Genomic DNA, 26,343 nt, shown 5'->3' on the forward strand with positions numbered 1-26,343 from the left:
GATTTTCTTTCCAGTTTCTATGAAAGATCGCTGTAAACTTTTTTGCCGAGTTTCTGGAACAACTTCCTACTATCAGCTGAAGGACAGAGTTGCTGATGGTACTCCCTGTGGAGCAGAAACCAATGACCTTTGTGTTCAAGGCTTATGCAGGGTATTTAAATCTAAACTTATTAATTATTAAAATCAATTTTAACAGCTGGTAAAGTAGATATTAAATGTTCATCCAAATAACCATTACTGAAAATATGTAAAGCAAGATATTTTGAATTTACTTAAGTTAATTTTAATTCCTACCAAATTAAAGATCTGGAAATGGAGGCAATTAATGAACAACATACAGTTGAATCTGAAGACCTGCAGTCTTTCCTCATTAAGCCTGATACATGAGAAAGTTAATATTGTCCAAGTGAGCAGAGAGAAACTGATCCAAAATTGGGATAAAGGGAGGAAAGAAGCATGCTGTGTGTTTATAGCATCATATTTCTGCTATCAAAGAAGTAAACAAGTAGAAAATCCAAGGGTAGCTAGATTACGTATTTATTATTTCATTGCAAAATCAGGAGGAACTGACCCTTGAAAGGGATCATTTCAGCATTCTTTGCTTAATAGCAATTATGGAAGTGCCACAAGATTTTGTTGTGAGAAGCAAGCTGATAGGTTATAAAAACTCAAGACTTTTTTGTCAAGCCCAGGTTGTTTTGCTGATTGCAGCAAAACTGAGTATATTCAGGATGAGGAGAAAATGTAGCCTTTTTTATAATGTTGAATCAAGAGGAAAGAGGAAATGCCAGAGAATTGTCCTGTTTACCATAATTTTAAAAAAAGGAAGTTTAAGTAAAGATACATAAACAAAAATTGTGCTTATTAACGAGCATAGTCTGTGTATTCCTTTGCTTATTTTGCAGTAATGACAGACTTTAAAAGAATTGATCACCATGTACACATACATACTGCTTTTAGGATTCCAAGACTTTTTAATGTAAATATAACTTAAGATTTATACGCTATGTTGATATTTTTATACAAAATCTTTACATACTGTTATGTATTCTTATACAGTTCCTGACGTATTAAGTGTATTTGGATTGTACATTGTTAGTACCACAGCACTATTGTGTTTTGCCCTTACATCACAGCACCCAAAAACATAAAAGGCTTTTCATGAATTGCCAACGAAGGCCAGATATATACAATGAAAAAGAATATTTTTGGGGAGTGGGAAGCTTATATTGTTTGTTTTCTTTGTTTTCCATTGGGCTGAATGACACAGGGCTATTGTATTTTTTTTGTAGCAAGCAGGCTGTGATCACATTTTGAATTCCAAGGCAAGGAGAGACAAATGTGGAATCTGTGGTGGTGATAATTCTTCATGTAAGACTCTTGCAGGTACTTTCAACAGTGCTCGTTATGGTATGTTTGTTTGTTTCGGTTTGGTTTTTTTTGAGCTTAATGTACATTTCAATATGGCTTAGAAATTGTTTTACATTTGAGTAAGTGGGATTTCAGTGTTTGTTCTTTAGGGCCTCTGTCCACAAAAATTATCTCTGATTTTCAGTCACATGTGCCCTCTCAAGGATGCAGAGGCAAACACTGTGACACACTGACCCATTCAAGGTGTGTGTGGGGGGAAATCAATCTGCTCTAAGGTCAAAACAAAAGACATGAATAAAAGATACAATGAAGGTGAAAGTACTTTAAAAGAAAGAATGCTTCCTGCTTTGCACTTTGCATTCTCTCCTCTGAAACTATGCAGCTGAAGGACTTATTACAAGGTCTCCTTTTCGCTGTGTAAAGAGATAGTGAGAAGTCTGTGGTGTGAGCAGCTGATGAGGTTCCTTTTTTCCTATAGTGAAAAAGATAGCCTGCGAAATGTGAGCCTTCTCTTTCCAGAGAACATGGGTGGCAACGTTTATGTTCTTTCCTCTTCATTGGCATGTAGTGAATGAGAAACTCTTTTGAATAACTCTGGTAATTTCTATTTCTTTGGTTTAGTTTCTCTAATAGAGCTACTGAAAGTTCTTCATGAAGAACTGGGAAGTATGGAGAGACTATTGTATGCATGTAGCAGTGCAGTTCAGTAGTTAGAGCGTAGAACATAAGGACAGAAGTCTCCAGGTTAATATCAGATTCCCAAAGGCTCCTTCATGCTGCTTCACTGGTTGAAAGAGACCACAGACAAAGCGAAAATTGTACCTGGAGAGCTGCCAAATAGGATCTTCATAGAGCAAAGGAATTGCTGGTCAAAGAGGAAAGTATGCCCAGTATCCCATTGGATTTTTTTTTTTTTTTTTTCCTAGCAGGGGGCTTGTGCCAAGCAAAGAGTACCAAAAAACTTAAAGGTGGGATACAGCTACCCTTCCCATAGAAATTACATGTAATTTTTCTTGCACATGTCTATCCTGAGATGTTGGAAGAAGACACAATCAACTATTCTTATTAGATACTGGATTTCTGAACATGTGGTCAAAACACTGAAGGAAAAGAATGTATTATTTCGATAATTCTGAGTAAAGGACTGTCAGTGTTGTTTTCCACCACTATGAAAGCTCTTTTTGCTTATAGATAGCACATGTATTATATCACAAATACATATGATACAAGTGACCATTACACTAAAACTGCCGTTTATACAAATATGGTTGAGACTGTCACTCTGCTGTTTATCAGCTCTGTATCGTCATAAACTTATTTGCTCCTAACTGAAGTTGGAGAAAAAAAAAATCTTTTTGGGAAGAGGAATTTCTTAATTTATTATTTTGGTTTTAGACTTAGTTGAACGATTTAAATTATGTTCAGATTCTTGGAATTCTAGCGTATAAAAGATGATGCTGAATTATACTACTGGACAGTATGCTAAACATTTGGGATTTTCACTCAGCTGTGCTCAGGAGTAGGAGTGTAGCAATACAAACAAGAGCCTGTAGCTAGCTGGTCACTAAAAATTCAGTGTCTGTGGGAGGCCTATGACATCCCTAGGCTAATGACTGAAAACACTCTGAGGAAACGTTCTTTTCCAAAGAGATATGAGTTATACATCACAAGATAACTATGCCAAAGTCTGTGTGCTTGGTGGTTGTCTTTTAACTTCACCTGGTCCCCTTCCATACTGACACAAGCCATGTTAATAATGCAGAATTTTTGCAATAGTAGCCTGTGGTGCGTGCTTGTATTCATACAGTTATAATGTCATTAAGTGTTTAAACAGTAGTGAAACACTCATCAGAAATTCATTACAATGGAATACTAACTTCCTTAGCTCCTGATTTAGGAAATGACATCTAATTATGTACACATAATTATTATGTTGGCTATTACTATTGCGTTAAAGTAGAGCATCTGAGGATTTCCTGGAAGATGGTCATTCCCAGTGCCTTAGTATGTGATCTAGTCTCCTGCGTATCCTTGACAACATGCTATGCAGTTTTGTTTATAGTGTCCTCCCATATTTTGTCTTCTTTCATTCTATTACCACAAGGTCTTCAGCATGTGAGATGAGGGGCTTTTTTGAGTGTGTTTTGGTTTTCTTCCCAATATGTTGGAAGATTGACCAAATGCTGTGTATTTATCCAGAGCATGCAGCGTGTCAATTTGCAATTGCAGTGCTGCCCCCAGCTGGTAACTGTGATGGACCTGGGATTAGATTAAATGTTCATTGAAATGCATGGCATAGTTTTAATAGACTAAAAGCACCGGGAAGTTAATGAATTATGAAATTGAAAAGGATATTGCCATTTGCATTTTTACCCACAGAGGTGAGTCAACTAACTAAAGTTAAATCCCAGCAAGACTGTTAAACGCAGCAAAATAAGTGGAAAAGTTAGCCAAGATTATATTAATGCTTCAGACTGCACATTTGTGTTTGTTTCCAGTGCTTGCCATATTGAGTTTTTCTTAGACATAAGAATCCTTTTGAAATTGTGATTAGCATCTGTGAGAAACAGCTTTTTAAAATAGAATTGTAATGAGTTATGAAAAGTAAAATTCAGTTCAACTGATTAAAGAACAAAACAAACCAAAAACCATCAACAAAGAAATCTAGTATGCATGAAGATATTCACATTTCCTTCCTAAAACATGAGGGCATTCAGCAGTGGTTGTCACTGGTGCATTGTAGGATATTGGAATAAAACTAGTTAAATGCGTGTTCACATTTACTAGTATTTGACTATTTTTGTATATAATAAATTTGTGAATAATTACGTTGCAGGTTACAATGTTGTAGTAAATATTCCCAAAGGAGCAACAAACATTGATATTCGGCAGCACAGCTACTCAGGGAAACCAGAAGATGACAACTACCTTGGTAAAAGCCTCCCGTGTATAACATTGATGGATAGTTTTTGTGCTCTTGCCAGAGTTCTGCTCTAGACGTATATTGTCAGAAGTCTGATGAAGTCTTTTGAGCAAATATCTAATTACATTGTATCATCATTTGCCTGAGTCTTTCTGTAGATATTAGTTTTAGGAAAAATGAGTGAGATGCTGTTAGGTTTCTAATTCTTAAATGTGTGTGTTCATTTGTCAGAGAATAAGAATCATAGCACATTGCATCATTTTGTCCATTTTTTACTTTGTTGTGGCAACGTTAATTAAAACTCCACAAGTGAACTCATCAATAATGCAGGCATTTGTGGTTTTAAATCCTGGAAGCATACGCTTTGTTTATAAATGAAGCAGTCTGACCTTCAGCAAACTTACCATTGTTTCACATTTCTCTTTTTCTATCATATCTGAGTATAAAGATCACATGTTGATAGATTTTCAAGTGTGTGAGAGAAACAGAATTCACAAGCGCATTGTACCAAAGATCTTGGTTGTTCTGTTTCACAGTACTTATGTTACATCTGAAGTGCCTGAGAGAATATTGGTACATATTTTCCTTCTGTCTCTTCTTCCATTACCATTATAAATGCTTAATAATTTACTTTTTTTTTTTTTTAACTTTAAAATTTACTTTTAAAAGCCACTTCACTAGAAGTAGCTCTAGCAAATCCAAGAATGTGGGCTGTAGAATAGGCCAGAAATATAGATAATAATTGTTTCCTTCTACTGTAGCAGAACCTAACCAAATTTAAAAGTGATGACTGTGGTCAACCTTTCAGCAGAACAAATATTAGTAAAGTTGTGTTGTTAATGCAGAGAAAATTCGTGACAACTGCTCAGATGAAAGTTAATGATGGTTAGGATTGTATACATGCATTAGAAACTGTTTGATACAATGTTAAAGTATTACACGTCATAGACTAAAATAAAGATAAGTGTTGATGAGAAGATATATTATTAAGAATTTTTATTGATAGAACCTTGTAAGTAAATAGATGCTTTATTTCCAATATTTTATTTTACTTATAGCTTTATCTGATATTCATGGAAATTTTATCTTGAATGGAAATTTTGTTGTAAGCATGTCAAAAAGAGAAATCAATATTCAAGGAGCCATTTTTGAGTACAGTGGTTCAAACAATACGATAGAACGAATTAACAGCACTGATAGAATCGAAGAAGAGCTAACCTTACAGGTGCATGTTTACTTTTCTTCATAAGCTTGAAAATTTGCTACATGATCATTATGTTCATAATTTTATGTTCAAATTCACTGAAAAACAGCTATCATTTTATCTCAATTAAGGTTTTGTGTGTAGGGAATTTATACAACCCTGATGTGCGTTATTCATTCAACATCCCAATAGAAGACAGAAGTGATTTGTTTACGTGGGATCCTTACGGACCCTGGCAAGACTGCAGCAGGATGTGCCAAGGTACTGTGAATTCTTTTGTCACCAGAACCAAAGAACTGATGGCATTTAGGAAGGGACTAGTCTTAAGTACTCAGATTTTTCACTCCTACTTGTAAGGAAGAAACTCAGCACTCTCAGCAAACTTTAGGTGCACAGAGCCTTTAAGGGCAGAATGGCTTCTGATTTTGTTTTGCTTTTTTCCATATTTATGCAATGCAATTCTATGTTCAAAACTACATTTGTGTTCCTTTCTTTTGTAGCCATAGGAGTGGTTTATTAAAAAAAAAAAAAAGGAATCAAGACTAATGCATCCTTAGAAAGCAGTATTGTATATCTGCTAATATGTATTAGGCTTCCGTTATCATATTTCCAGATGGTCACTGATTTGTCTAGTATCTTTTGTATATATTTCTTTGTCTGTTTTGGTTATCTGCTACTTGGGGTGAAGCTATTTGAAGAATTTTTTTACAATTTTTTTACAATTTTGTTATTCTGTAGGCCATTCCAGTGTAAAAATAAAACCACAATATGTATGAAGTGTACATATAAAGTGTATGTACACAGAATTTTGATAGATGCTCCTATTAGCAGGTGCTAGAAATGTCTGTGCTTGAGGTAGGTGATTGTGAGTTTCTTCTGGTTTTGAGTCAGGCTGTAGACATGCTCACGTGCTAGAAAAGCAGAGCATCTGTCAACTGTGATATTTCTCTCCGCACTCCAGATCTTTTAGATACCTTGTGATCAAATTTTCTATTTCCTTAAAGAAAAGGATCACAACCTCTAAGTTAACACGGTGGTTTGGTAATTTGCTAATTATCAAAGGACAGACGTGATTCATTTGGAATACTTAGCCTGATGAGTAAATGCAATGTTGCACTTCTGCAGTTTTCTGGAAGTTGATAACCTTGTGACAGCAGCATGCTTGTACAGAATCTGCTGTATACAAAGATTAGTCTTAATGGGGTATCTCAGTTAAATTCCTAAATGATGAATGGAATCCACTCGGGTAAAAAGGCATTCTTATTTTTTAGCTCTTTATTCACTTTTTTTTGGTTCCTTTTCAAGGTATTCGAAGAAGAAGAATGACATGCATACGTAAAAGTGATCATGTGGTAGTGTCTGATCAAAGATGTGAACTTATACCCACTGTACCAGAAGTCTTTGAGGAGTGTAATACAGAATGTGAATTAAGGTAAAAAGAGGTTCCTGATAGAGCTATTGTGGTCTTACATATTGTTGTTGATAGAGATTGAAACAAAATCATTCAGATTGCTTTATCCTGTCCCTCCACCTCTCTCCACCTCCCTTATCCCTCCCTTCTCTCCCTCCTTTCCTCAAATCTATTGGTATAATGGGTTTGTACATTAGGTTTACACCTCTGAATCTAAGTAGAACTAGTGTACTTATCTAATTTTTATTGGTAAAGTACAGTGTCTTTTGTTAGGATTGTGAATCTGTTCTATGTATCCTGGCACAAAAACTTGCATTGCTGGGCAGAATACATATTTCACCAGAATTGTACCCACAACTGGAACTAATTTGAAACAGACTTGTGTTTTTGCACTCCAAGAAAGCCCACGCTGAAGTATTCAGAGGATGAACAGTTAGAATTATAGCTTACATTTTTCAAAGTCACCTAGGAGATTAAGATAAAAGATCCTTTAAATTTAAAAATATGTTTTTAAGCCTATGAGTCAAATTCTTTTATATTGCTTTGAAAATTCCAGTCATGAGATGTATTTTACAGTTTTATCTGTTCCCTAAAATGCATATCTACATTTACATGGCAATTCCTGGTACATTCTCTGGGTGCTTTATTCACCTACAGCTTATCCTTGTAGGTGGCACAATGTTGGCAAAAGTGACTGCACATCAAAGTGTGGCCCAGGGTATCGGTCTATAGAGATCCGTTGCATGAAGTACTCTATTTCAAAAGGACTCAGTGCTCCAGTGGATGATAAGTACTGTGCTGATCAGCAGAAGCCACCAACCAGAGAGCCCTGCCATGGTGACTGTATGTTAACAAGTTGGCACTACACGGAATGGTCAGAGGTACAAATTCAAAACCTTATAATTGTACCATTATAGTTCTGGTTAGCATTTATATCAAATTTTTATTTCTATATCAATTTTTTTAGTTTAAGTAACTAAAAGAAAATAATGTTTGATAAATGGAGAGTTGTAGGAGGAGCTAATACCAATCTTTATATTTCAGCAGCTTCCTCATATTTTTGTAAGAAACTGTAGCTAAATTTTTTGCAGCTTGGTTTTGGAAGTCAGCAGAGAAGATCTGGTGGTTAAAGGTGTATATTTTATTTACAGCTCTAATAATTTAGTTGTGAGACTATTTTGGAGAAAAGAAATAAGTACAATTTCAGCTTTAATCTTCATTTAAAGAGTTTCATCTTGGAACTACTAAAGAAAGTGCCAAATTTATCTCACGTGAACATATTAGCAGTCGTGGATTAAATGTAGGATACATTTGTCTAACACAGTCATTAATGTCTTTCACCTTTAAGACTAATAATGTATTTTGACTTAGTTTTATCATGTGTTTCGTGTTTCATAATATTGTCTATGCACCGCAGTGCTCCAGGAGCTGTGAAAGAGGTGTCAGAACCAGAGAAGCTTTTTGTATGAACAATTTGGGTCGTCATCTTCCTGACAGAGAATGCCAGGAACTTCCAAGAGTTGTAACACAGAGTTGCAATGAATTCTTATGTCCAAGCTGGTCTGTTAGTGAGTGGAGCGAGGTAATGAACCATGCAAAACTTAAGGTCTGGTCATCGGTATTAAAAGAAGCTGCTTTAAGTGTTTGGGTTTTTTGTTCTGGCCATTTTGGGGCACACAATAATAAAAATTCTGAAGTCCTAGGATGTGGCTGATAAATATCCCAGATGTACAAATGGCATGAGAACTTCTGAAAAACACACCTAGAATTTATTTTTCTCTGAAATCTTGTTACATTAAAATGAGGTAGTGAAGCTACTTTAAAATAAATCTATCTACAGTAATATGGATACCTTCCTTTTTTACTGAAGCAATGAGAACCAGCCAGCCAGCTGAAGAACAGTATTATATCTGTTTTATTATAGATTATATGGGTATAAAAGAATCATGGATAGTTTAAACATTTTTCCTGTGAAAGCTGTGATATGTGCACTCATATTTTAAACAAGTATTCTTTATTCTAATAGAAATAAATGATCTGTACATTGTTCTCATATTTTTGTAGCTTTAGAAACTTTGATTCCTTTGTATTAGCATTTGGTTTGACGTTTGAAATGGAGAGTTCATAAAAGAACTAGTTTCGTTGGACTACTTACATTCATGGAATATTTTTGTTATTTATGTGATCATTAAAATACAACAGATTACTAAAAGAAAGTGAATCCATTAATGCAGATTCATGTCTTTACGAACTGATGACTCTAATAATTTTACAGTGTCCTGTGACATGTGGCAAAGGAATGAAGCATCGTCAAGTGTGGTGCCAACTGAATGATGAACAACTGAGAGATGATTTCTGTAATCCAAATGATAGACCAGAATCAATAACACCATGTGAACTTCATGAATGTGCATCTTGGCAAGTAGGGCCTTGGGGATCAGTGAGTACATAAGGATTCCTGGCTTCTTGTTTTCTAGTTCAGACTATGAGTGGTCACAAAACAATACCTTTTAAACATTTTAATTGGATCTTAAGCAGTTACTTTAGTTGAATTGATTCACATGTTTGTTTGCTATTGGCTATCTAACCTGTAATTTAGGAACACCCACATATAAGTTAAATGCCTAAAATAGTCATTAACCCTGAGCCTTAATATAGAATCATAGAATTGTTTTCATTCATTTCACATGAACGTATTACATCTCCAGAATAATGAAAATGTAGATAGCAAACCGCTCAGATGAATGAGACAGGTAAAAGACCAAATATTTATTTAGTTAAGATCATAGAAGTGTATATGCTAATAATAGCAGGCAAAAAGACTTATTATTTCGTTGTTATGTTTTGTTTTGACCTTCAGTAATAAAAGATCTGCTATCTCTTTATGTGAAAGCAATGTTGAAAAATATATTCCTGTGTGTAATGATGCTCATCTAATGTACAGCAGAGTGGCTTCAAAATTCTGGAAAAAAGTGAATTAATTTGCAAAGGAAACTTTTGTCAACAAATAGATGAGAATTAATTTAAAAATAATAAGGTATTCAATTTCGTGGAGCTTTCATATGATCAAGTTACTCAAAACAACAGAAGTGTTGGATTATTCAGTGTTTCTTGGATGTTAGAGAGAATTCATAACTGAATAGCAGCTGATTATTGTTTTTACATATAACCTGTAAGTAAAATACAGAATAAATATACCTTTGGAAATTAAGTATATTTTTAACTTAAACAGTTATTTTATATGGAACTTTTCTCATGTAATATTTTTTCAGGTTAGACATAACCACACTGTTGTCCAACATAATGTTGATTTCCTTTTGAGTAATCTTTTGATCACAAGGTGCTGGCTTTCCATTCCTACAAGCTAAATGCAGAAATGAAATAAAAAATTTATTCAGTCCCATGATATAATTCAAAATCATTGTGTATGGCCTTGCTGGAATAGCTTGTACAAGCAATTTATCAATCCATGTCACTGGAGCAGAGCTTTCCATTGTAGTTTTTCTACCGTGCCATCTGGTAATAGCTATTCATGACCTGGGTTTTTACCAGTATCTGTGCTTGAACCACAACATTTATAGGATGGGATTTATGTCAGTATTTTCAGCCATCTAACATTTTCGGTGCCTTCTTTGAGTGTGCTTTTGTCAAACTCTATAGTGAAGGAAAAGACCTTTAACAGCTGCAACTAATGATTCCTTTGGAAGCCACCCCTTACTCCCTCCTCCCCCCCTTCCTCTACCCCAGTTTTTATTGCTGAGAATGACATTATATAGCATGGATTGTCCCTTTGATCAGTTCGGGTCAGCTGTCCTGGCTGTGTTCCCTCCCCATCTCCTGCCCATCTCCAGCCTACTCACTGCAGGGGGTAGAAGAGGGGGAAAAAGAGAAAGCCTTTATCCTGCATACTGCTCAGCAATAGCCAAAATACTGGTGTGTTATGGACACTGTTTAAGCACCATATGGTCTGCCATGAAGTTAACACCATCCCAGTAGTCATTCCTATTCATTCTAGAAAGAGTTTTGAGATAGCACTATTTATAATAAAATTTAATTTTAAATTACATTTTCTATTTCAAGTGTGTGAAATTATTGACTTTAACAGTGTGCTGTAACGTGTGGACGTGGATACCAGATGCGTGCAGTCAAATGTGTTACTGGAACTTACAGAGTTATTTTGGATGATGACAGGGAATGTAATGCTGCTACTCGTCCTAGAGATAACCAAGTAAGTTAAAAAATACCTTTCAGTGATTGTACTTTTTAGTTAAAAGCATCTAAATACAAGTGTTGTCTACTGACTCTTTGAAGGAACTTGCAGGAAATGAATTCTAAAATGAGAAGAAAATATGGGAACTCTCTGCTTTTACCCTGAACTTCAAATTTGGCCTAGGGAAATAAGTAAATTTGAAAATTTGGTATATGATTGAAGGGGTCCAAAGGCCTTTGATTATTTGGGGCGGGCAGGGGGTGCTCCAACATGTAGAATATTATAAGGAGAGTGCTGGCCCTGATGCTTAATAGCACCTAACTGGCTTGGTATTCTCTAAAATTCTGCTTGTATATAGTTCTTAAAAGAATGATATGGTTACTTGAAGAAACCTTCAATTGTTGGAATAATACTAATTCAAAACTGTGTAGACATGAATTATGATTCAATATGGTATTAATATGGTTCTTTACCTTTTCTTCTTGTCTTAGTTTACTTACTTCATCACTTCCCTTAATTTAAATCTATAATTTTTCAGAAGAAATGTTTTTAATACAGTCAGTGGGTTTACCTTTAACCAAAAGCAATTGGTGTCTTAGGTGCTATGTATTGATATGTTGATCTGGCCACTAGATTGATACACCTCATTTATATCCAGCTAAGCTGGTAACCACATACCTCCTTGAAGTCATACTCTGCTTCTTGTCTCAAGGAGACGAGGGGGAAAAAAAAAAGGATTCCATGCTACAGAGTAAACTAGTCACAAATTACCACCCCTCTGATGGCTTCTTGAATAAGATTTCAAAATAGAAAAGCCAAGTACTTGGTATAAATTTATTTCCACTTACACCTGAAAACACTGGGGTTTTGAGTATGCTTTGTATTTTGAATTGTGGTACCTGTTCAGCTTTTTGACTGAAACTGGGGAACGTTGTGTTCTCAGTAGCGGAAGGTGTAAAGGACAGGACAGCACAGCCACTGTCTTCACTCAGTTCGTCTGTACTGCATGTGGCTATGAAACAGGACACAGTGATGTCTATGCCCCTTTCTCCAGCAAGTTGCCCAACACAGTTCTTTCTCAAAGTGCAAATGTTATTAGCTATTACTAATACAGTTTTAACATCAATAAATTTTTTTTGCCTCTCGATTTGAAACAAAACAAAACAACTCAATGAAAAGCCTTTGAATAACGCCAGGGAAAAGTTAGAAGATGGTATTTACTTGTTAATTAATGATGGCTTATTGCAATGGTAGGATCTATCTCTGTGGGAGCCATTTGCTTTACATTTGGTTCTTCCAAAATGTATATTTTGAAAGCTTTTTTTTTTTTTTCTCACCCCCACAGGAATGTGAGTTGCCCTCCTGTCCAGAAAATACAAAATTATGGACTACATCGCTTCCTCTAGTTCATATGGGGAAGGTGACCCAATGGAGATATGGATCATGGACACCAGTATGTAATGTAATAGTGGTCACACCTTGCAGAGCAGTCCTCCATTCCTTCACCCATTTTTCCATAAAGCTCTCATTAATATATTTTTTCAGACTGAAATCTGCTTGGGACAGATTTTAAAGGAATTCTAAATTTATTATTTTTTTTTAAGACCCTGTTTCTTAAGGAGGAGATAGACACTCCCAGCAAATTCTCTGTGCTTCAAATCTAGCCAGGGAAAATAAGGAGGGGAAAAAAAACAGGATTCTAGGAGCTGGGGTTCTGAGCAAAATATCTTTCATATGATTGAGAGTGTGCAAGAACATGTTTTTTTTTAAAATAATTCATCAGTTTCTGAGTATGGAGAACATCTTTCATTCTAAAATATGATTTAAATCTTTTATGTGAATAGCAATATTAAACAGGTTGGGTCTTTAAAGGTCTAATTTTACATAATTTCTAAAATAAGCATTATAAAAAATGGTTTCTACACATTGTTTAATGGAAGAGTTTTTGATTTTGATAGTGTTTAGTTTTACTTGACAGCAAAGTGAAAATTTAAAATTATCTATAAAAATGTGGGTGTGTCTGTTAATCCCCTGAGGTTCTTAACTAAGCATCTAACACAATTATATCTTTGCACAACGATTTTAAGTAAATAACAGTAAAGAGTGCATAGACTGAGGCTACTCAAACTCTTCACTAAATCCACCTTGAACTTCTCATCTACAAAGGCATCAGAAAAGGCTCAATGGAATATGCTAATATAGAGTAGAATGGCAAATGGATTGTGAATATCATTTTTTATTATATCAGTTGATGTAAATATTGCATCACTGTGTAATAACTAAAATGTTCTGGAAGTTACTCTCTAATGCTTCTATTGTTAATAAATAAAAAAAATTCCCTTTGCAACTGTATAATGATTCCATGTTATAGTTGAAATGCTGCCTGTTCAGATATGCTGAATTGCTTCACGAGAAGTAAGGCCATGCAATTCAGGCCGAAGCCAATGAGAATTCTTGAGGCCTAAACCATCCAGAAATATTTCACTTTCCTTCCTGAATGCATGGCTCTATCAGTGTGAGATGGAAATCTGGTTCTCAGTGTTTAATTCTAAAGTCAAGCTGATACTAAGCTGTGTTAGTATTTTACATGCTTGCATGATCTTGTTTCGGTCTCCTAAAGTGCGATGAGCTTGGGTTGTTCTCTGACAGTGCTCTGCATCCTGTGGGAAGGGTGATCGTGCTCGCTATGTGAGTTGTAGAGATGCTTATGGAGGAATAGCAGATGAATCTTTCTGTGCTCATTTACCACGACCAGCTGAAATTTCAAGCTGCTTTAGCCCATGTGGAGAGTGGCAAGTTGGAAATTGGTCCCCTGTAAGTATTAATTGTAATTTTTTTTTTTTTTTTTTTTTTAACTTGTCTATTTAGCTCATTGGCCAAAGTCTCTGGTTAGAAATTGGGACTTCATATTCTGTGCAAGTGTGATTGAAATTGCATCCCTTGAAAAAACGAAGTATACTTTTCTTATACTCAAAAGTAAAGATAAATGTCTTTGGTTATTAATTATCAATGTTCTGTCACAAATGTTGGATTAATTTTTGGTCAGTGCACAGTCACGTGTGATAGTGGAATAGTAACAAGACAAGTTATCTGTGTCAACTATCATCAACAAATCAACGAGAATTACTGTGATCCTGAAGGCCGACCTTCCAAAGAACAAGAATGTAACATGCCACCATGTCCCTCAGTATATCATCATATTCCAAAAATACATGACCATCCAAGCCGCTTTCCAGAAATAGGTTACCTTCCAGTACATCATCCACAAGACAATATAAACCAGTGGAACCATCCCTCTGTGGGAGGATATCAGTGGAGAACTGGACCCTGGGGAGCAGTAAGAATTTCTTTTTAATATATTAATTTCTTCTTTCACATCTGTGTTAACATTTCTAGAAATGTTCTTGAGGTACAGATTTGGTCAAAAGAGAAGCACATTTATTTTAAAAATATTGTTGTTGTTGTTGTTATTATTATTATATTAAATTAAAAATATTTTTCTGTGATTTCAACTTTAAAATACTTCTACATATTAGTAATTTTTATTTGCAAATTTCAGTTTTGAAAGTTAACATTAAAAAATAATAATTTTAAGTTGTTTTAACCAACATATTTTTATGTTTTTCTGATTATGCAATGGTGATACATATGTTTACATGTTTTGGTAGTGCTCTAGTACTTGTGCAGGTGGATTTCACCGTCGAGTTGTAGTATGTCAAGATGAGGAAGGAAGAAGTGCTAGCTATTGTGATGAGGCAACAAAACCTCCAGAGTCAAGACACTGTGATTCTGGACCCTGCCCACGATGGAACTATGGGAACTGGGGAGAAGTAAGATCATTTCACTTTCAAAGGGAAACATTGTTTACCACATAAGCTTAGAAATAGTAACATAATTATTTTACTGTGAATGGAACTGAACATAATTTTTTTACTTCTTTAAAAAGAATGAGTTTCAACCTGTTTATCTAAACTTTGATCTTTGGTCAAATCCAGAACTGTAGTGTAAATAGGAGTAGTGTAAAGGTACATCCAAAAGAAGCAAGTGTTTTGTGAGGCTAAGGATGTACAATGTATAATTGAGCATTGCAGTACTGTGTTGAATCTTGAGACATACAAAATTATTTTCTGTTACAAAAAGTTGAATTGTATGCAGAAAAAACTCAGTGTAATAGCTAGTCTAAAAAAAAAATGAGCATAAGAAGCTGTAAAGAAACTTTATTATGTCAAATTTCATAGGTACTGACTAGAATAACTGCAAGTAGTAGTATCTACTGGGTTGTAGTTGCAAATTAGAAGTATGAAGATAGGATCATGCATCTAAAAGATGTGCCTGGGTTAGAATGTTTTGATGAAAGATTATACATTATTGGACAAAGAATGGTTTCTCCATGCCATGTAAAGTCATATTTTGACCATGCATTCTTGCTCAAACACTACAGAAAGACTTAAAGCTGGCATTAATTCTAATCTAACCTCTTGTGATGCCTGCTTTCTTTTCTTATTCTTGATACATCAATATCTAGAGTTGGGAAAAGAAGAAAAATTGTTTGAGTGACTTCTTTTTTTTTTCTTTTTTTCCCATCATTTTGGCCAGATCTAACCATTTAGTTCTCAATGCCAGTCTGAGTGTCATGTTTTTTCTGTCCATAGCTGCAGACTTGGGATCCAGTTAATGCAGATGCTGCAGTTTTTGTCTAATTTAGAATCCTCTGAAATACAGTAAAAAGCTACAAACTATTGGAACATGCTCACTTTTGATCAGGTTGTTTTTAATAGCTCATTAGAAATGAGAATTAGTATTTTTGTCTGGTATTGCAGAATTACAGGAAAACTGAAACCCAGAAAACACATCCTATAAGTATTTTACACTTAGTCTATATAAAACAAACTATGAGAAAGTGTGCCCAGTGTCTGAGTTTTCTCTGTTCTGGCAGGGAAAACTAGTTTTAGGACCTATTTCCATCTTTTCCTCCAATTAAAGAGAGATATGTATGCACATTTATTCTCACAAATGGTTACTTCTCCTTGATAGAGTAGATTCTCTGTAAGAGACTTTTTGTAGAAAATCACTTGATAAACTATAAAAATGTAGTTTGGTAAACGTTTTGGTGAGAGAATTGTTATTTCATTATATGAGATTAGGCTAAGTCCTTATTCTTGAATTGGGTGTCCAGAGAATATGAAATAGACATAATAAATAATAACATGTACTGATTACTGCTGCATCTTTTTGGTTTAAGAGTATGTGATGACTCTCTTAACAATAATATTGCATATAAAATTCTGTATTTCAGTGTACTCAAACTTGTGGAGATGGAATAAAGACAAGACTGGTGATTTGTCAGCTTCCTACTGGCCAAATGTTGGGTGATCAAAACTGTGAAATTCTAGACAAGCCACCTAATATGGCACAATGTAATGTGCATTCTTGCCCTGGTGATGTTTCATGGCATCGGGGACCGTGGAAATCGGTACGATAGCATTCACTAATATTTTTCGCTTTCTTGTTCTTTCTGTCACTCTATTTCCGCTTGCCTTTTAAAAATTATATTATTATTTTATTTGGTAACAGTGACATAATAATGCATGTGGAATATAGTCTATGTAGTTTTATTAAGCAATTGTTCCTGCAGTCATTGGATTAAATGGGAAACAGCCATTTACTTCAGTGGGAACAGTATCATGCTCTGTAAAACATCACAGAGAATCTTTGAAAATTACCAGAAATCAGCATAGCCGATAGCGATACCTAATAGGTAGTTCTATTTTGAAGGATTGTGATTTGATCTGTGTTTAAATTTAAAAGTATATGCTGTAATTTATACTGTAGTATTATCTACATATTTATATTTGTAAAAAGAAAAAACCAACTTTTTAGTGCATAACTTTTTTCTAATAGTATATTTAAGTATAAAATAACTCACACACATGTATATTACACTCTGTCATCAAACATTTTACTCCGTATTACGTGTACATTTGTGTATAAAAGTTTATATTTGTGGTTTTAAAACAGTGACTAATTAAAGCTGTCTATGTATAATTATGTATGTAACTATAATATGTTATTGTCTACATGTCACTGTCTATTAATGTGTAAAAATGCCTACAGTAATCACCATTAATCTTTAAAATTGCCACTAGCAGATTATTAACACACGGAAGTAACCATAGCAAGCTCTACAATATAGAGTACATTATATTTCCCAAGCTGTGAATTTAACAACAATATTTATTATTGTGCTCAATTCTAAGGAGAATAATGGCAATCAAAGGAGGCTGGATCCAGTTCTGGTTCCAGCAAAATCAGTTAAAAACCTGTCATTAACATCCCTGGGAGATGGACTAGGACAACAGTTCTGGGGTTTTTTGGGTTTGGTTTTTTTTTTTGTTTTTTTTTTTTTTTTTTAATTAATAAAATTACGTAATTTGGTTATTTGAATTAACATGGAAACGTTTTTAAAAATATTTTCCAATTTCAACTTTAAATAATTTGTTAGTGTTTATATAATCTATTCTAATTTATTGGAAATAGACTTTAATATGAAAGTTTTAATTAATAATTTACCACAGTTATCTCTTTCTTCCACTGTGCAAAACAGCTTTTTGGGTTTGTGTTTAACAGACACCAGAGTATCTTATTTAGCCATTAGCCAAATAATTGCTAATGCTTAATTAACATATGTACTTCAGGTGCTGAGAAGACAAGCAGAGCGTTCAGCACAGTTGCCTTTGAACTCATGTTTGTTTTCCTTTTAGATGAAAAGTTATTCACAGCCTGTTCATTCCCTGAATGATGCAGTTTGTCCTGCATTAATAGGTTACCTGTAATCTATTGTAATGTATCATAACGTTACATATGCCTTAGTTTTGCAAAGATTTTCATGTTGGTTTATATCTCAATTGACATTAAAAGCCATTTTAATCCTTCAAAGCCTAAGTTTAGAATGGAAGCTAGTTATCAGAGAGAGAGTTTGTGGCCTCTGTTTTACATATGATTGCAAGTTCTATGGTTATTCAGTAATAGTTTTAATTTCATCACACTGTCACATGGTGTTGTGCAGAAACAAATGTAGCAGGTTCCGGAAATAAAAGCAGGCTCACATATTAAATATGCTGTCACTTTTTAGTAATTTAACTAGTTTGAACACTGCCAACACACAAACCAGTTAATTTTTGTTGCTGTTTAAACAGAGCAAAATTTATTCATTGAGGACGACTACTATGAAAGAGCAGTAAAAGCTTTAGTCACAGAAGCGCTGTTGTAGCCTACCACAAATGGCTTTGTTTAGCCTTCACCTATGGGTGGTTGACTAGTGATGTTATAGTTTGGCAATAGATCATGGCTCTGCCTATCTTATGCATTTCTGGCATGCAATATGCTCTAATACAGAAGACATCAAGCATGTCACATCTACACTTACTCCCTTCTCTATAAAGACAGCAAGAACCAATTTATTTTTATTTTTGGTAAAAGTATTGAGTAATATTTATGTGTCATTCTCTGCTTCCCATTGGCAGGCACGAGTTCAGCCATCTCCAGGAAAGCAGGGCTCTATCACACATAACAGTTTCTTGGGAATACAAATGCTGTCATTCCAAATGTCCCCCGCTTCCTTCTTCCCCCAGCTTTATATGCTCAGCATGACATCATATGTCATGGAATATCCCTCTGGTCAGTTGGGGTCAGCTGGCCCAGCTGTGTCCCCTTGCAGCTTCTTGTGCACCCCCAGCCTACTCGCTGGTGGGTGGTGTGAGAAGCAGAAAAGGCCTTGACTCTGCGTAAGCACTGCTCAGCAATAATGAAAACATGTCTGCATTATATCAACACTGTTTTCAGCACAATCCAAAATGTAGTCCCATACTCACTACTATGAAGAAAGTTAACTCTATCCCAGCCAAAACCAGCAGAACCTGGAACAACTTCTTGACCTCCTTGAATATTGGCCCTGTCTCTGGCCCAGCCAGTTCAGAAATGGGTACGAAAATTGCTTAAAAAACCTCTTCCTCATTCTGATGTAGCTTTGTCTAAACCACATCTGAACTAAAAGCTTCTCTCACAGATTATTCCAGCTTTTACATAGCCAGATAGTTTCCTCTTGGATTTTAGATTCCAGCAGAAATAGGTTCAGAAAAAGTCAAATTAGCTAAGACCAATTCAGAATCCTGAGTCAAGAACCTGATCCACCATGTAGAAGGATTGTTCTAGTTTATCAGTGTCTTTTATGCTCTCTTCCATATTGAGGTATTCTAACTTCTTCCACTAGCTATCACTATATATTTGTGGATAGAAGACTTTTAGCAATATGCCTTGTAAGTACAGTTCTTTCAGTTTTTGATTCATTTTACACAACGTAACTAAAATAAAACATATCTTGTAAATGCACAATAGGGCAGTTGCAAGGAAGGCTCTGTTTATGATTTGAAGCCAGAATTCTGGTTGGTGCTTTCTGCAGTTTAGCAGCTATGGGCTGTTACACTTTAATAGTGTCTGTCTATGGCTACCGGAGCTGACCACTACAAAGCTTAAAGGCTATGTACTCCTCTGTTGCCAGTTTCTGCAGTTTTCCAAAGGGATGTGAGGCAAGTAAATCTCAAATTCTAAAGACTCATAACACTCCAGGACACTTTCTCAGAAATATTATGCATATTCAGAAACTTTGATTCTTTGAATCTTTGAAACTTTAACTCAGTCCAGAATTTTCATATCATGATATCCAAGCCAAAAAGATGCTCTGAAGTTTTACAGGGAAGATGGCTAGGAAACACATCCTTTTGCCTGTAACTTGAATTCGTTTGATCTGGAGGTCACTGAGAGACTCTGACAATGAGCTTTTTAGAATGTACCTTCCGTCTTCTGCCTGCTTAGTTTTGTGCAAGTTTCTAAGGGAATTTTCTTTAGTGAGAACTGAATCATGCTCATCTTCCCCGCCCCCCCACCCCGCCTTTGTATCAAAACCCAAAGGAAATGGAGTGGGTTTACACCCAGCCCATGCATCTTGAGGGACTCTGCGTTGTTTTGAAAGAATATTGGTGTCAATTCTTAATGTAAATGAGGTTGATAAATATTATACAAACATTCCTAAATTCAGGTGTTTCAAAATTTGAAACATTTGATTTCAAGATTTCATTGCCTAATTGGCATGTATGTAAGTACACTACCTCTTCTTTCATATACAAAAATTACAATACAGATGTATATATTTTGATATATACATATTTATAATGTATTTATAAGTTAAATAATACTTGAGGCAAAAATAGCTGCTTATTTTAATGGATTTGTACCATCGGTAAATTTGGCCCATATATCTTGGATATTTTTCTTTTAGACGACTCTAGTTTCATAGGTGAAGGGATTAAGGCAATGATCCAAAACTTCATGAAAGAAAGAATAAATTACAAGCTAAAAAGTATGGAAACCATATGTCATGTTATATAATGTCAAGAAAAATTCCATACCATTCTGACAGCTGGCTAAGAGTACTTTGTTCTAGTATAGATTTTTATTGTATCCTTTTTTTTCCACAGTGCATTATTGGGTTTTTATGTTTAGTCCATGCAGTAAGACTTCTGGCTTATTGTATTAATTTTCGTCAGTGTGGTTCAGGTTTTCTGACCCTAATGACAAGAAGTCATTCTCCTGGAGAAACTGGCTTCACATGGATTGAACAGCTGTACTCTTTGCTGGGTAAAGGACTGGCTGGATGGCCAGGCCCAAAGAGTTGTGGTGAATGGAGTTAAATCCAGTTGGCAGCCGGTCACAAGTGGTGTTCCCCAGGGCTCAGTATTGGGGACAGTCCAGTTTACTATCTTTATCAACGATATGGATGAGGGGATTGAGTACACCCTCAGTACGTTTGCAGATGACACCAAGTTGGGTGGAAGTGTTGACCTGCTGGAGGGTAGGAAGGCCCTACAGAGGGACCTGGACAGGCTGGATCATTAGGCCAGGACCAACTCTATGAGATTCAACAAGGCTCAGTGCCGAGTCCTGCACTTCGGTCACAACAACCCCATGCAACACTACAGGCTTGGGGAGGAGTGACTGGAGAGCTGCCTGGCAGAAAAGGACCTGGGGGTGTTGGTTGACAGCCACCTGAACATGAGCCAGCAAGTGTGCCCAGGTGGCCAAGAAGGCCAATAGCATTCTGGCTTGTATCAGAAATAGTGCGGCCAGCAGGACCAGGGAGGTGATAGTGCCCCTGTACTCGGCACTGGTGAGGCTGCACCTCAAATACTGTACTCGGTTTTGGGCCCTTCACTACAAGAAAGACATTGAAATGCTGGAGCGTGTCCAGAGAAGGGCAACAAAGTTGGTGAAGGGTCTAGAGAACAAGTGTTATGAGGAGTGGCTGAGGGAGCTGGGGTTGTTCAGTCTGGAGAAGAGGAGGCTGAGGGGAGGCCTTATTGCTCTCTACAACTACCTGAAAGGAGGTTGTAGCGAGGTGGGGGTCGGTCTCTTCTCCCGAGTAACGAGTGATAGGACGAGAGGAAACAGCCTCAAGCTGTGCCAGGGGAAGTTTAGGTTGGATATTAGAAAAAACTTCTTCACTGTAAGGGTAGTCAGGCACTGGAACAGGCTGCCCAGGGAAGTGGTTGAGTCCCCATCCCTGGAGGTATTTAAAAGACGTGTAGATGTGGTGCTTTAGGGACATGGTTTAGTGGTGGACTTGGCAGTGCTAGGTTAACGGTTGGACTCGATGATCTTGAAGGTCTTTTACAACCTGAACAATTCTATGATTCTAAGTTTGTTGTTTTGTTTTGTTTTTTTTACTTAAAGCATGAAAAGAGAGAGTATTACAAATTCTCAAAGATACCTTAAGGTTTTAAAACTTAACTGTAATGACTCGGTTTAACAATTTTGTGCTAGCAGAGTTGTAGAATAATCTGTCTGAATTGAGTTCAAGAATGCTGCTTTGTTACTTTCAATGCTAAGCTTTTTTTTCGTTTGAACAACATTTCCCATATCCACATGCTTCAGTATTCCTAGCCGAACAATTGTCTGTTACCTGACATAAAGTTATGTGGGAATATAATCAAATCAGGAGATTTCCAGTGCCAAAGCCCTGGCCTAGTACCTGGGCAAAATGTGTAATGTGAACATACATTTTGTTTTCCTTCTGCTGTTCAACAGGTGATAACTCTTCTACTCACCTAGTATGCTTTTCTTAATGGAGGTTTTTTGTGGTGCCTTCACTTCAAGGATTGTATTTGACTACTAACTGAAGCTTCCCCTTTTAATCTCAGTTTCTTTTAAGATTTTGTTATTTATCTCTTGGTTAAATGGTCATATCTTCCTTCCTAGTCTCTTTTTCTATGCCTCCTAGGTTGTTGCTGCACAATAGAAAACAAGTGTAAGTTTCTCAAAATCTCTGATACGCATATGCTTTTACTGTGCTGTGTACCTTTCGTTTTATATATTTTCATAAAGGTCTTTATGGAGTGTGAGGAGGAATTACACTGGAGGAATAAAATAGGCTATCCGTATATGGGAAGACAATACCTTCCAGCTTCACACAGTGAGGAAAGTTTGTTCGCATTTTTGCAGTTTAATTTTATATTTGGTCCCCCATAGTTTTTCAGTGCTTACTAAAACCCTTGGAGAGCCAGGTAGCCAAACAGCAAGGTTCCTGCTTAGGCAGTTGGTGGTAGCAGTTGATGTTGCCTTGGAAGCTTTATATTTCATTAGGGCTTTCATTCTTGTATGAGTGTGGATAGCAACCTAAATTTTATCAGAGGCATTTTAACCAGGTATGTCACAACTTGAAATACATGTTTGCTTCTCATCCTTTCTCGTTCCTTTAGAAAGAATACATAGCTGGATTACTGAAACCAGGCTGTAACTGAGTGTTACCTAGAGGTCATTGCGGTAGTCTATTATCAGTAAATCTTCACGGCACATTTGAAACCAGATAGCTTTCTGTGTGCATGTCTTATCTGAGCAGATGCAGCACAGGAAGCTGCTGTAACTTGAAGGTAACAAGTATTGCCACAAATGCAAACAGTTATGTCTTTGCTCTAGCATCCTCATTTTCACCTCAATCAATCAGCCTTTCGGAGGTGTTCTCGTTTCCTCATCTGAACAGTTTCACATACAGTCATTTTACAGCTTCGTTGCTAAGCACTACCAGTTACGGTTCAGAGTATAGCAAAGTTAAGGTCCACCTTGAGGTTTTTATTTTCTGTTAGATTTCCTTGAAAATATCTACATTTGGAATTTTATTTGAATACTAATAAAGATTTATACTCTCTAGTGTGAGTTAATTGTAGTGCAGTCATTAGCACTTTGTTTTCTTACATTTGTTTTCTTAGCATGTTGGGCTCCATGCTCTTTTACTTCACATTTATGTTGTGAGTTATGATTCATCCAGTTCTTTTCAAAGTTAAGACTTATGAAGAATTTGTCCTAAAATTTTACCATATACCAGTTGTGAAGTCAGATAATAACTGTGGAATTCTTTTCTTAATTACTTTAAAGTTTTTAAAGATACTTTCTGTAATTAAAGGGACCTTAGATTAAAAGTGGACAGACACAACTTTCCCAAGAATAGTACTTGTGCAGAGTGCTTTTACGCTGTTCTAACACTATTAAAAGAACAAAACACTAACAAACTAGTCATGTCAATTGTATTTTGTTATTAGTCAAGAAACTGAGTATCACAGACAAGTTTTTCACTAACTGCTCAAATTATATTAAAAAAGAACTCCCACAAAACTACAGTTTAAGAATGTTAGTTTTTCTGAGTTCTTCGGGAACAGCCTAAATCTGATTGTGCTGAGGTGTCTTTATGGTCAATGATACAGGCAAGATTTGACCCTTACAGAAGATAATTATATTTTGTTTGTCTGAAATGTTGATATTACTTGTGATTTCAGAGAAAATAGGCATAAAAAGAGTGGATCAGCTCATCTTCTAAGTGACCTTTAAGTGTCAGAAATATCTTACTGCTATTACTTACTGCCCTTCAGACACATAATGTAAAATTGATTCAAGTGGCTGTTTTTCTAGTTCTTCAGTTTTCTTTTTAGTTGCTCCAGAATAATTTTAGTGTAATTCTGTCTTTGCACTAGTGGAAGAAATCTATTACTACTTTTAATGAATATAAATCTATTTTTTAAGAATGGACATCCCAGTCCCCTTCCAGTGTTGTTACTTCCAGGCATCCCATTACTTCTGCAGGAGCAGAAGCAGCCCAAACTTGCATAAGTAAAATATTTATTTGTTTTCATTTTAATGCAAAAAATCTTGCTATGTATAAGTGCCTTCGTTCACTTTTTCTAATGTGTAAAAAGTATTTATATCTTTAAAGATAATCTTTTATATTAAAAGGGAATTCAGAATCAGTGAACTTGGTTTTCAAAACCAGCTTCAATCTTTTACCTCTACTTCTGCTGCTGCCTAATGCCAAACTTCAGAATACCTCATTACCAATACAGCACATTTATTTAATATCCCACTGGCTGAAATCTTAATGTTAGCATATGCTATTCGTTTTTTAAAACTTTGGAGATGGGGGGTGCCTTTTCAGAGATGACTGATAACACATGTCACTACCCAATTAATGCCGTAAAAGAGACTTCGGGTAGTGGATTTCATTTAGGGTAATTCTGATAAAAATGAAAGAAAATACTTGTTTCCAAAATTCAAAAAACAAATATTTGTGTACTGTTCATCAAGTTTAGAGGAAATTTCTCCATTTTGGTGCTATGTTGCCTGTATAGCTTGAAATAATAAATAAGTTATAATGTATGTGTGATAATTTAATTTAATGACTGTGACTTGTGTCTGTGAAATACAGTTGCATTTTAACCCTTCTTTTTCATGCATGTTGTGTGGCTTTGTGTTTATATTTAATGTGTCCTTTATTAAGGAATGCTAATGTAAAATCCTTAAAAAAATAAAAAAAAAGGGAGGAGGGATGGGAACTAACCACTTTTGCTGAAAGTGAGGGGGTTTTACCACTGAGTAATCTTGGTGTTGCAATGAATTTCATATGATATTTTAGTGACATTGTTTTCATGGGGGAAGCTCTTATACTTGAACAGAAAAAAAATATATAAACATTGTTACTGATAAAAGCAGCAATTGATGCCATTGGACAACTGGACTGGAATAGGTAGTTGGCACATGATCTTTGATGATAAAGCTTAAAGATACTAGCTGTTGAACCTATTGCTGGAGCTGTAATTTTATGGCCCAGTCCTGCTCCCACTTAGTGACAAAAGACGTAGAAAACTGAGGATCATAACATAATGCTCAACTCTTAATCTCAAAGACATTACATAATTTTTTACATTCCTAAACACTTTTGCATGAGGAGGTTTGCAGAACTTTCAGACTCTCCATTTAGAAAGAGGACAAGTAAGAGGGGAACATAAACAAAGTAAAAAAAACCCAACCAACCAAAAAAAACTGAAACAAAAAAACACCCCCCCAAAAAACACACGACCCCCCCCCCCCCCCCAAAATCACAAAATCTCATGGAAGGGGAAAAGAAGCAAGTGGTCCTTAATACCATTCCTAAATACATACAGCTGTTTAATGAGAATGCAAGGAACGTGAAGCTACTGAGGTATTATTTTTTGCAGAGTTAGAACTTTCAGGAAAGCTGAAGGGTTCTGGGTGGTCAGATCCATGTGAAAATCATTCTGAGCTGCTTGTATATATGTAGCAGTTTTGAAAACCCCAGTCACAACTCATAAATATTGGTTTAAAGTGTTTTTGAGACCCACATTTAAAAGTTATTAAAGTATTAGCATTTCCTAACATTTCTGAAGGGTAATACGCAAATAATTTGGTTACCTGGCATGGGTTAGGAAATGAACAAAATGTTCTGTAGTTCTCTGTTATGGGAGTTCCTAGTCCTTTCTTTGAAAACTGGTAATTGTGGGAGACTGGTGACTCCACCATGACAGACTGCTATATTGATCAGTATATGTTCTAGCATGCATCTACCTATGGCCCTTTCACTTCAGTGAGAGCAGGATCGGGCACTTAGGTTTCCTGCTGAATCAGTCCTTCAGAAGCTTGCATGCATGCTTGCAGTTATGCACACAACTGTAATGCTGGAAAGATTGATCTGTAAGTAAACTGAAAATACACAGAAGAGTGGCTTAGGTCAAAAACAAACTGGAATTCAACATGTGAAGGTAGGTAAAATGTATTTCTTATTATCTGAAATATAAACATATTTTCATGCCCAATTAATATTTAAAATA

General features: G+C 35.7%; 1 protein-coding gene across 1 annotated transcript in view; it reads left to right on the plus strand.

Annotated features, from left to right (window-relative positions):
* ADAMTS20 (ADAM metallopeptidase with thrombospondin type 1 motif 20) overlaps positions 1-26,343 on the plus strand; it is a gene marked incomplete at both ends in the record, with an annotated part of 101,454 nt that overhangs the window by 50,215 nt on the left and 24,896 nt on the right. The window contains 15 exons of the mRNA XM_082311351.1: positions 15-151; positions 1,293-1,410; positions 4,208-4,303; positions 5,353-5,519; positions 5,630-5,759; positions 6,804-6,930; positions 7,580-7,790; positions 8,327-8,491; positions 9,185-9,349; positions 11,015-11,137; positions 12,465-12,572; positions 13,769-13,933; positions 14,166-14,456; positions 14,788-14,949; positions 16,416-16,592. Of these exons, the coding sequence (XP_082167477.1) occupies positions 15-151; positions 1,293-1,410; positions 4,208-4,303; positions 5,353-5,519; positions 5,630-5,759; positions 6,804-6,930; positions 7,580-7,790; positions 8,327-8,491; positions 9,185-9,349; positions 11,015-11,137; positions 12,465-12,572; positions 13,769-13,933; positions 14,166-14,456; positions 14,788-14,949; positions 16,416-16,592 (2,342 nt within the window). The remainder of the gene's footprint in view (positions 1-14; positions 152-1,292; positions 1,411-4,207; positions 4,304-5,352; positions 5,520-5,629; positions 5,760-6,803; positions 6,931-7,579; positions 7,791-8,326; positions 8,492-9,184; positions 9,350-11,014; positions 11,138-12,464; positions 12,573-13,768; positions 13,934-14,165; positions 14,457-14,787; positions 14,950-16,415; positions 16,593-26,343) is intronic.

This window comes from Platalea leucorodia (genome assembly GCF_965183815.1).
Source record: "Platalea leucorodia genome assembly, chromosome: 4".
NCBI lineage: Eukaryota > Metazoa > Chordata > Aves > Pelecaniformes > Threskiornithidae > Platalea > Platalea leucorodia.